The sequence below is a fragment of the Pteropus alecto genome, unplaced genomic scaffold, assembly GCF_000325575.1.
Source record: "Pteropus alecto unplaced genomic scaffold, ASM32557v1 scaffold461, whole genome shotgun sequence".
In the NCBI taxonomy this organism is placed as follows: domain Eukaryota; kingdom Metazoa; phylum Chordata; class Mammalia; order Chiroptera; family Pteropodidae; genus Pteropus; species Pteropus alecto.
The window spans coordinates 318,200-330,367 of record NW_006431079.1 but is presented as its reverse complement, the minus strand read 5'-3'; the positions used below and the strand labels follow the sequence as shown (position 1 = coordinate 330,367).

The 12,168-nt window shown below is 54.3% G+C and overlaps 1 protein-coding gene across 4 annotated transcripts in view; it reads right to left on the bottom strand.

The window, feature by feature from the left end:
* Positions 1-12,168, bottom strand: part of TUB (tubby bipartite transcription factor) — a 79,716-nt gene that overhangs the window by 13,764 nt on the left and 53,784 nt on the right. For 3 of the 4 annotated variants that reach the window (XM_025038779.1, XM_025038784.1, XM_025038782.1), the window contains exons 2-3: positions 3,128-3,179; positions 2,462-2,624 (exon numbers count right to left, since the gene is read on the bottom strand). In XM_025038779.1, the coding sequence (XP_024894547.1) occupies positions 2,462-2,624; positions 3,128-3,179 (215 nt within the window). Of the gene's footprint in view, positions 1-2,461; positions 2,625-3,127; positions 3,180-12,050 lie in introns of all 4 variants that reach the window. The other variant, XM_015596725.2, reaches the window with a different exon arrangement.

The following is a 12,168-nucleotide window of genomic DNA, read 5'->3' as shown; positions in this document are numbered from 1 at the left end:
CTAAATGTCTTAATAACATTTCTTCCTCTACAATCCATGGCTCTTCTTCCTGCTCCAACTCGAAACGACATCTGGTATTAATGCTAGGGAGAAAGAACCATCAGAATTTAGGCTGAATATAGAAAGCTATATGGCTTCTAATGAATGAGCAAAGTGTAGTTTCTGGGGATGCATAATTAAGTCTCCTGTGAAATACAACAAAGGCTGGAATATACACACATATATGTATATATACACACACATACACACACACACATATATACATACATATATACACATACATATATATGTGTGTATATATGTGTGTGTGTGTGTGTGTGTAATGAATGAGTATGGCCAGCAGGTCAAAAACTACCAGGATAAACCACCAGTTCTGGTTTTTGTCAAAATCTCTTACCCTCCTCTGAGAATGAGCCCCTTGTATGTAACACCAAGAGCTGGCAGAAGGCAGAGGAGGAGGCAGTTAATGCTGCAGGTGGGGTTGGGGTACTCTGGGTAACACCAACCCCAGGTCAGCCAGCCACCTGCACAGCAGCCTCCTCAGAGCTGGGCAAGACTGCATCCCCAGAGAAGCAGCATGGCCTAGCCTGCTCTGGAGTCTCGGCAGGGACTAGCATGCAGCTGACTAGACCTTGGAATACCATGGCTGCTTCACTGTTCAAAGCCCCAAGACAAAGAATTTTCCTCACTTACTGGGGGAGGAAACAGACCACAGAGTGTGATTTGCTCACTGTCACAAGTGAGCAAGTGACCACTAGTAGTGACTACTAGTGGCATGAGCAGAAACTGTCTTCAGACTCTGGTCATTTCTGCAGGCCTGGCACAGTTCAACACTCAAGAAACGCCTGCCCAAATGACTACACACGAGAGACTTGCAGGACTCCAAGTCTCGATGTTGGCCTCTGATGCCCACAGGGCAGGCCAAGGCTCCACAGGACCCACAACGGCCGGTGCCTTCTCTGCAGGTCACCACCACCATGCTTGGGATGGTGCTCACAGGGGAAGTGTGAGGAGGAGGCTGCCAGGAGAGGGTGGGGTCAGGGGCCAGTTCTGCATGGAGCCGCTGGGGCTGCATGTCCAAGACAGTAGTGCTGGGCTGAAGCCCCCGTCCCCCTCCTCTGAAGGGCCCTCTCAGGTAGAGTACATACAAGCTCTGGCCTTGGATGCCGAACTGAAGCCCACACAGGGGAACTACTATGATGGAGCTTTCTATCAGGGAGGTGGTTAACAGGGTGCAAAGCCTCATTCCGGTGGGCAAGTTGGTGACCTCTTCAAAGCCCATTTACTTATCGATCATGTGGGGATGAGTTATTGTGAGAAATGAGATAACACAGGTAGAAGACCTAGCACTGTGCCTAGCCTCTGACAAAAGCCCTCAGACAGCCTTTATTATTAGACATGAATGGGCTTCCTCAGTGGGATGAGGGCACACACAGAGCACCAAGCTGTCCAGTATGCTGTGCCGGGAGTGGGCACTAGGTTTGCCCTCCAAGGCACAGACAAGGGGACCCAGTAAGCTAAGGGCTGGGTTAGTGGAGCCTGTGATGCTGTGGGGTAGGGGTGTGGGGAGGGCCCCGCAGTCGGCCCTGAGGTGAGGCAACTACCAGTAGCTCAAGGTGGCTGGAGGCTGCAGGTCCTGAGGAAGCCGCAGAAGGAGGGGAGAACCATGGTTGCTAAGATTCCTACCAACTGCAAAAGCCAGATGCTTGCCACTGTCTTCGAGCCACCAGCTGACAGAGAAGCCACCAGGATTACCTCCACCAGCAGTGGGCAGTGGGGACTGAGTCTGAGTCCTTCCTTTGGGATCAGAGAGACCAACCCTCTGCCAGGTCTGGGGTACTCTGAACCCAAGCTCAGGCAGGTGACGGAGCCACCCCACCACCACCACACTCCCAGGATGAGCTGCAGAGAATCCCCTGCCAAGTGAGCTCTTCTGAGAAGCAGAGTGTGCAGAGATGGGAGAGGCGGAGGCCGCTGGTCACCACGGCTCTGTGCAGGGACCTGAGGTCAGAAGCCAGGTAGACTGAGGGTGCAGGGAGCCCAGGGACAGGAAGCAATAGGTATCTGTTGCAGGAGACACTAGCTGGTGTGGGATGTTAAGATGGATTCCTCTCAGGAGTCAGGACAATGGTGGGGAATGGATCGTTCTGTGCCTAGGAGCTGCCTCCTGCTCTCAGTAAAAAAAATTCAGATCCGAGACCAGGTCCGTAAAGTTTCCGTTTCTGGCCCCAGCACCTGATCCAGGATCCAACATCCTGAGCATATGCAGGAGTCCAGGGCTTCAAGTCCCAGCCGCCCTCCACCCGCCCCACTCAGCTGCCTGCCTGGGCTGGGAGCCAGTCATCCTGGGTACACCATGACAGATGACCCCTCGCCACCAGGTCAGCAAGAAGTCCCTAAAGGGTGTGGAGCTACCGCCCAGGGCCCTTCCCAGGCTGGCTGTCCCAAAGGCGACACATACCTTGGTAGCTGGTGCTGCCACTGCTGCTGAGGTAGGACTCCACCAGCGGGGCCTGTTCCTCTGACTGCCGGGCCCGCCGGCTTCGGGGCCGCCCATCGGCATTGGCCTGCACCATCAGGGGCTCCTGGCGCTTCTTCTTCTGCTTCTGCTCCAGCAGAGCCCGCTACAGAGGCATCGGACAGGCACAGAGGTGGGCGAGCTGGAGAAGGCTGCCCATGGCCTCTACCCAGGGAGGGCTCCCGGACAGGGAGTGGAGAGATGACCTTGCTTGCTCAGCTCACTTCTAAGGGTCGCAATGGGGTCCAAAACGCACTTGGGGCCAAGGCCTCATGTCCTTGGTATCCCAAGACTTGGGTTGCAGGAAAAGGAGGCAAAATTCAGCCAATGTAGCTGCCCCGGCAGGATCACAGCACACTCAGCCCTCCAACTGCAGTCACCCCAGATGCCTGCCTGGCAGATGCCCGCCTGGCAGATGCCCCATGGCCTGGGCAGAGCTAATGCTGAGCTGGTAGAAGAGAAAGCTGCTTCTGGCTCCCTCTCCCCACTAGTCAGGAGCGCCCCAGGAAAGGCGCAGCCCTCTCGCTTTCCCCTTGGAGATGCCAGCCCAGACTCTGCCCAGGATGGCATGTGCTGACCACCCTTCTTTCTGGCCCCAGCCTTACTCACCTGCCGGTCAAGCTTCTGCTGCCTCAGGTTGCTGCCCTCATCATCTAAGACACTGCAGAAGGAGAGAGGGGTATTTAGGGCCTGCCATGACCTGCCAAGATACAGCTTAGAGCCCACCCAGCACATCTGTGTTCTTTACACCCCTCCCATCATGGCTGCTGACCATGGGAGAGGAAGGGTTAAGGCTACTATCTGGGAAGCTACTCCTTGGGAACCAGCTGGGACGAAAGGCTTGAGCCTTATTTCTGCCATTCTGGGAGCTTACCTCCTGCGGGGAGCCCTACGGCCCCAAGACTGCCCAATCAGCCTGGCCCTAAAGAATACGGGGAGACTTTCCCCTTGGGTCCATGAGCAGAGCCTGACTGAGTTGCAGGGGAACCTGTCCAGAAGCACTGGGCAATAAGCCAAGCCCAAGGCCAGAATTCAGACCAGGGAACTGTTCCCTCCGGCTCCCTCTCAGCTCTCAGCAGCTCTTCCCCTCGTCTTTCCATCTCAGCTAGAGGAGGCTGGGTCCTCTGGGGCAGACCTCTCCCCATCTGTTCAAAGCAAACTTCTGGCTTTCTAGGTGGCTGAGTGGAGGTGCTGACACTGTTCAGTGAGGCTGAGGGTCCCCTCAATTGGGAGAGTAAGGCTAAGAGACAAACCAGTCCCTCTGGGCAGGGCTAGGACTGGGTAGGGATGTCTGCAGAGTGGACACAGCACATCAACACGTGGTCCAGCAACCAGCCACTGGGCCCTTCCCTGGCCACAGACATGGTGTCAAGCAGCACCAGGGCATCAAATCCTTGAGTCCCCAAGGTCTTGGGACAGGCAGCGTCATCTCACACAGACTGACCTGGCCTCCTAGGAAGGCAGAGAACAAGTAGGGAGCTGGTAACTCAAACTACTTCGCTTTCTTTCTAGTCCAAGACATATGTATGAAACCTAGGCCCAAATTCTATAAGACCCAAGGTCAGGACAGCTGTGTGGGGTGGTGTTGGAGCCTGAGGACCTGAGCTCTAGGGACCCTCAGTTATGCTGGAGCCTGTCCCCGAACCAGACCTGTGTGTGGGTACTGGCACAGACATATTTGAGTACATGAGGTTTGTGTGTAAGGCTGTAAGTGTATCTCGTGCACGTACACACTCCGGGAGGTGTCTAAACGTGTGAGTGCATCTACCTGAGTAAGCACATACCGCATATACATGCATGCAAATATCTGCGTAAGAAGTGGGCATGCTTGTGTGCAGGTGAGTACGGTGGAAGGGGAAAACATCAAGTCAAATCACCCCAAGGACAAGGTGAAGCCATTTCCACCACCTCCAGAGAGCAGTAGTAGCCCTTCTAGCTGGAACAATCACTGACCTGAAATGTCCCTTCAGCTCATCTAAATTACTTATGTCTCTGTGTGCTGAGGGACCCAGCCAAGAGTAGCTGGAAGTTCATGGATCACAGACAGCCCACCAGCACTTGCCCGGACACAACTGATGAGGATTCTGCATATTTCTAAGTGGCAGCCATCTTTCCTGCTTGCCATCTTGGAAGGCCTTTCCTGATTCTCACCGGCTGCTCTGCACTCAGAGGAGCCCCAACTATGATCTGGGGCCGTGCACAGAACAGCCTCATTCCCCAAACCCTCAGTTGCCAGAGCACAGTAGAAAACACTACCCACTACACATGCTTCTAAGTCAGACCTCAGTCTTCCTAAAATTTCCCACCTGCCTAAGAGTACAGAGCTGTACTGGGACTCCCCATGGACCAGAGAACAGGGAACCAGCTCCTGAAAACTCATGCTGATGGGCCTGGTCAAAGTGTCCCATCACAGAAGGCATGCACCACAGGCTGGAGAGTGGCCGCAGGACTTCTGAAGAAAGGGGAAAGTACCAGAGTGGGCAGGATGCCAAGGGCTCTACTAGGTCTGGGAGACTACAACTCTTCCTCCCGAAGTCAATGGCCTGACTGAATAACACAAGGGCAAAGCATCTGCTCACACATCTGCTGACTTCGAAGGGTCAGTCCCAAACACCGCTGTCCACCACGGCCTGCTGTGTGAGCAGTATATACTCATTCAAGATTGCCAGGATCCAGATGAAAACTGAAACCTGGGCTCCGTGTGGCACCTGACAGGAGCGACGGGGCCTCAGATCTAACTGTGTTCTCCTTGCCAAACTCTGTGCCTAGGCACGCACAGGGCAGCCTGTAATCTCAGTCATGTGCTTGCTGGTGGCCTGGCCACAGGAGCATGTGTCACCTCTGCAAGACAGTAGTACTGGCTCCCCTTCATGCCAGCAGGAGAGGCCATTTCATGGCTTTTTGGGATGATGCAAGCCACCTGCACTTTCAGAGGGCAGGGCCAAGGGAAGTCACCTGGGTCATCCCTGGCACCAGGCGTGGCTGAGCAGAAAAAAGATAATATCCATAGTGCATGGGTCATTTAGAAAAGGGGACATCCGGCTGAGACATAAGCTCACATTAGCAAAGTCATCTCTGGAACTGCTGGGTCACAGCAGCTGCTCGATGCTTGACTGACAAGAGGTGGTTCCAACCAGTGGCCTCACTGCCCAGTGTTCCCATAATGTCTTTATCTGTGCACAGGGGGCGTGGAGGGGGTGGTTTCCTACCACAGGCCACCGCCCCACTGCCATGGGCTTTCCACACAAGTTATGCCCGGGGGGAAGGAGGCTGTTTTCCACGAAAACATTACTTTCTCTTCCTCTGTCCCCACCTGCATTCCCTTATGGGGGTTAAAGAGCTGCAAGCTTTAATAATGCTGGTCCCCAGCTAAGATTATAGGTAGAATAGACTTAACCACCAGCTTTCAGAGAGAAATGGATGAATACAAAGGCTGGGCTTCTAAGGAATTCCAGAAACTCAGATACCCTGGGAGTGCCTAGAGAGCCGTCCACCACCTCTTTCCACCACGGTGGAGCAGCAGGAGGAACGGCACAGGGCTGGGGGCGGCAGCATGTGCTTGGTGAATAAGAACATTGCCTGGCTGATCAAGACCACCCAGGAGGCCAACAGGAATCCACCTAAACGAGGGGGCTCCAAGAACGGGCACCGCGATGGAGTAAAGCAGGTTCCTGGCACAGCACGGTGTTTCTATGAGAGCCGCAAAGGTCTGAGGTGGACCACAGTCACCTAGCAGGGATAAGCTTGTACTGGGTGGGTGTTTCTGCCTGACAACAATGTGTCTGGATCACACAGCATCTATGCCTGGTGAGTAACAAAGAATCTCCTGCAAACAGCTGCGGGTAGTGGAGAACAATGACAACGACGATGGCTGTCTCCAAGGAGAGAACCGAAGCTCCTCTTACCTCCTCAGCAGGCCCAGCCGCTCTCCCCGCCACCCCCACCCCCCACCAGATGGCCCTGCCTTCTCATCTCCCACTCCGGCACCTTTCCTAGGCATCTTCCTTTCTCACCAATACACCCGGCCTGCCTCTTTCTAATGGGCACTATCCTAGGCAGCTTGAAACGATAACCATGAAAGGAGACAGTAATGGCTTTTTAATGACTCGCGCTCCAATTATGGAACCACTGCCAAGCCCAGGCTGCCAGCTGCAGCCCCGCCAGGAGACTCGGACGGCAGACAGGGCACTGATGGATGGGTCTTCCAACTGACCCTGGTGGCTTCTTCATTATAATCACCTCCTGCTGAGGGCTGGACCAGAGAGGCCCAGGAAAGCACCGGCCACTGGCTCATGAGAGTCAGAGAAACCTGGTCTGCTGTGTCCACCAATCCATCCACTCTGCCCAGGACCAACAAGGTGGCCCTTTTACCTCCCAGGAAGACAGCTTCTCCGCATCCCCTTGCTTTCCCTGAGGCATCCACTCTGCCCAGGACCAACGAGGTGGCCCTTTTACCTCCCAGGAAGACAGCCCCTTCTGCATCCCCTTGCTTCCCCTGAGGAGCAAACACGTATCTGAGGAGCGAGTGAACCACACTCGACAACAAAGGAGGGCAAGGGCACCTCTCCCGTGGGCTGAAAAAGCCAGACACAGCTAACATATTTAAGAAGTTGGTCCCCGCCCCCAACACACACATGCACTTCTTAGACCCACCCTACATGCTCCAGCTAATCCACCTGAGCTGACCAGAGCGTGGGGGCCAGGCCAACCTATGGACAGACCCACTTTCCATGCCCACTTTGCCCTCTCCCTTCCTGCCCTCATTGTTTCTCCTCCGTCATGGTGGAAGCTGCCCCTACTGGACCCAGGAAATCAGAAAAGTAGGCTGTCAGGGGAGGAAAGACCACCCAGGGTGCCTGGTTGCAACCCTGTGCCCAAGGCAAGATACCCTCCCCGCTCTGGTAATTCAGAACTGCTGGGGAAGATACCTCAGACTCAATGCCCCGCCTCACTCTCTTAAAGCACGTGACGCAGGCCACGCAAAAGGCAATCATGAGCCATAGAGAACAAAAGAACAAAAAGGAGAGGAGTCGCTGAAAGGCCGGAAGTATGCAGATGCAGCCTTAGGTTCGGAGAGGGGAAGAAATTATGGTCTGCCGATCGGTGAGTCAACATAAGACTGTGGACGGGGTTAACTGAACAGCTGGGGAAGGGAGAGTTAGTGACCACTAGGAGCAAGCCCAAGTTCCCAGCAAGTCAGGGCACATGTCCTCAGGCCTATTGGAAGAAATGGGAGGACAGGACAGCCAGGCTTCCACAAGGAACTGCAGAGACCAGAGATGATAACTTGTGAGCAAGATGAGGCAATGTAAGTGGAAAGCTAGTCCAATTAGACAAATATTCAAAGGTTTTTGCAACAATGGATCATGCCACAGTCAAAGAAGGTCTTTAGTATCGTGCTTCTCTTGGTTAGCGTGTTTACTGATGACCTGAAGACAAGGCAGGCCTCTCAGCAGACTTACAAGTAAGACAAAGTAGAAGAGACACTAACTGTTCACTCCGACAGTAGGAATTCAGAAGGCTTCGGAAAGTAAGCAAAGAATGTCAGAAGTGGAAACCTAACAGGAGAAGGTCAAGTCTTAGTGGGTCTCAACACCCAGGTCTTGCCCACCCATGCGGGCAAGATAGAGGTGACAGGGCTTGCCATCAGCCTGAGGGAGGACTTTGGGGTTTCATTTACAGAGACCTTTGAGGTGAGTAGTCAGTGAGTCAAAGCCATCCCATGAGGATGGGGGAGGGCTCAAAAGCTGCAACAGGACAGTCTCGCTCTGCTTGGTGCTGGACAGGCGACATCTGGGACACTGCCTGCAGCTCCAGGACCCGTGCTGGGAGAGGGCAGAGACCAGCCTGAGGGCATCCGCAGGTCCCTGTCCCTGAATCACCTCTATCGACCTTGTGTTTCCTCTGCTTCTTCAACTGCAGAGAGCAACAAGACGACACCCTGAGGGAGCTTGGGGAACGAGTGGAGAGATTTTCACCTAGTTCTGCTCCTCTTCACTGTCACCAGGTGAAGCAGTGGGCTGTAGCACCCAGGGCACCTCTGAGGCTACCCCAGAGGCAGAACGGCAGGAATCAGGAGTCTTGCTTAATCAGTAGTCATTCTGCTCCCCAGAAAGCAGGGTAAGGACATGACGGGAGACAATGACCTTAACAATGACCAAGGGGAGGAGGACCCAGAGACATGCTCGGGCTCACCCCCAGGGAGACCTTTCTCCTGGCCACAGCCAGTACCTCCCGGAAGGCTGTACGTGGGGATGCACAGAAGCATTCACGCAGGACTCCACGGCCTGTAAGGGCCCTTCCAGCCTGAGATCCTTGTTCTGTGACCTAGAGACTCCAGGAAGCCCCTCTGGGAAGGGAGAGCGCTATATCCCTCAGGTGTGCTGAAGACCTGGCGTGGGGCCAGGAAGGCTAAGAGGGCCTAAGAACTACCCAGGGATGCCACTTAGATTCAAAGCGGCATCTTGTCTGTGCTGGGTCCTGCTAGGCACCCAGCCGAGTACCAGACAAGGTCCCTGCTCTCCAGGTGTTCATGGCCTGGTAAGGGAGACACCAGGTAACAGCTGCAGGACCATGCAGACAGTACTGAGGACAGGGCCAGCCATTGCTCCCACCCAGTACAGTCCTTCCTCTCAGTGCTCTACCTTCAACTCATAAAAGGTCATTAACTAGGGGTATTTAACACTCCTCAAGAACACCGGTGAAGAGAAAATGGCAGAAGTGGAATTAGATGTAATAGAAAAAAAGGCAAAGATTATTCCAATTGTTAAACTTTACAAATGAAATGGCTCCCTTCTAAATCAGAATGTGAGATTAATCCATGATCATTATAAACTGAGCCATAATTACCCTTAAGAAGATTATCAGCAACTGTCACTGCTTTAAAGAAAATGAGCCAGACCCAGGGAACGCAGGTGCAACCATCATCACAGAGAGAGAGCAGAACCCCAACCAGCAGAGCTAACAAGAAATCCACTCACCTCTCGCCCCCAAACCAAATGACACATTCCAGTTGACATGCTGTGACATTAACGAAACCTCATGCCAAAGCACGTGCACATGTGCCCATCCCCCTCATCTGCAAGTAAACTGCTTTGCCTGCCTCCTGCCCCAGTTTTCTCTGTGATCAGAAAGGCATATGGCTGTGACTGCAATAAGCAGCCCAGTTAATGCAAGAGGCAACGTGCATCTCCTCTCAGCCCAGGTTTCTCCATTCTGGAAGCCTACACCCCAGGTCCAGTGCTTTCCTAGGCTCAGTGCATCCTCAGAAAGACCCCAGCAAAGCAGAAGAGATCCTGGCAGAGTGACAGAGCAATAAGACAGCAAGCGGGGCAGGGCCACACGAGTATCAAACTGCTCTGTAGGGCTAGGCTTTCAGGGTGGCAGGATGCTGTACTCCAGGTGGAAAGTGTGGGCCCAAGAAAGGAATGGAGGCGGAGAATTGGGCCCGGGCTGGGCAAGTGCCAAATCACTCTTTGCACAATGCCACTGCCCTAGGCACTCGCTGGAAAAGAGCATTTCCCAGAGACGACCCACCTCCCTAGGTCCCCATTTCCCAGAGGCAGGCGTAACCCTCCCCAGTCTGAGGCTAACTTTTTCTAAGACCCATATGATCACTCTACAACTTGCTTTGGTCCTTGGCTCCTGGGAGAGGCTTCCTTGAACCATGAGCTGGTCTGGCCTCCAGCCGGCCAGATCCTAGACATGCCATCATACCCACAGCCACAGTGCAGCTCCCTCTCTCCCTCCCTCTTAAGTCAGTGGCCACCACTCTGCCACATGTATTCCCATACAGGTATTTCCACAGTACCAGAGGCCATCAGCCCACAGGAGCTATCCAGGCACCTCTGCTAGGTGGCAAGAAAAGGTTAACAGTACTTTGTAGAGCTATCTTCTAGAAGGTCAGCTCACATGTGTCAAGAAAGCCAGGCTACTCCAGGAACTACCTGTGCCCTTAGCCTAAATGCCCTGTGTGGGGTGGCAGCTCTTTTGAGTCAGCCCGGTCCCCTGATGTCATACCTCAGAGCCTCACTTAGTCCCTGGTCTAAGTGAGACTCTGAGGTGTGACTGCATGTCTGCAGGAAACCCTATGGTGACTTGTATGTTGGTGGGAAAGGCACCCACAAATTCTAACCTGGGAAGCCCTGAAGGCCCAAAGGGAACCAAAATTAGAAACACAATTCTTAAGAGAAACCCTGAATCTCCAGGACAGTGACAGGTGCTTGTTTGCAGAAGGATCTGCTTTAACAAGCCTCAGGCGGTTTCAGCTGGTTTCCACTTTGGACGCTGTCTGGACAGACTCACAGAAGAGCTGTCAGAATTATTCTCTATCAGTGACCAGAATCAGATCCCTTCCAGAGAGCAGGCAGTTACAAGGCAGGTCTTGAAGGTCTGTTCCCACCACCCACCGGCATGTGTACTTGGGCGGGCAAGAACATAGTGGACCCTAGAAGTCTGGGACCCTTTTTACACACATGCCTCTCTGGGAGGCCTCCAGACAGCTCTGTAGCCCATGGCAACCAAGGAGCCAATGGGTGGCCAAGGATCTTGTGCTGCCATGGCAATAAGCTCCCTTCTAGTGGTAATGGAGAGAATGGGGCAGAGTGGATGCGGAAAGGCTTGCACCTGTGTGAAGCCCCAGAGACCCCTTTCCCTCCTCCCACCTCCCACCGCAGGTGAGAAAACCCAGTTGTCCTTGGGACAGACCATAGCATCTGGGATCACAGGATGGCGGTGCTTCCCTCACTGTGCCTGGGTTGTTGAGTGCCCTTGTGCATGTAAAGGCAATTCAAGGTATTGTGAGTTGGTGTGTGTCCAACTGTTAGCAAGTGTATTTCTGAGTATCTGAAAGACATGAGTAGTACTTGTGAGTGGGTAGCAGGTGTCAGGTAGTCTCCAAATACAGGATGTGTATGTGTGCAGATATGTAGCACTGCACTCGTGTGAGTGTATGCGTGTGTGGAGAGATACACGGTGCATGTGTATGTGAGCCGCCTGTGCACTTGGTTCAGAATAACTGTCTCCAGGAATTCTCGCTCTGAGAGTGTGAACCAACCAGCAGGAGCATCTTTGACCCAGTGCACCGACGTCCTGTGGGTGCATGCCTGCAGATTACGGGTGTGTGCACTGCTATAATGGCATGTGACTCGGTGTGCAGGGCCTAGGAGGGGGCTCACAGTAGTGTGCACTCCCTCCCCAGGTGGACACACGAAGCTGCCAGACCCAAAAAGGCCCAGGGCACTGGTCCCTTCCAGCAACCCTGGCGGGTAAGAAGTGGTGCAGGGCAGGTTCAGCCCACAGGGGCCCCCAAAGTTGGGGTAGGAAGGACCAGCGTCTCCAACCCCACGGCCCCGGTGTTGGGCTAGATGAGGAGAGTATAGGTGCCCCGCGCCCCCGACCAGTGTCCCCAGCCTGCCCTGGGTCTGACGCCTTCGACCCTGCCCCACGCCATCTATGCACATACACGACCCTTGGAAGGGTGGTGGGCCGCACCCCCGAGTTGAAGAGAAGGTGGGGACCGGCGCCCGCGTACCTGTAGGGAATCCAGTCGGAATGCTGCCTGGAAGTCATGTCTCTCGGGGGCGGGGCGGCGGTTGCGGATCCGGAGGCCGGGGGCTGGCGCGGGGACCCTGCTCAGCTCCCTGGCCGCC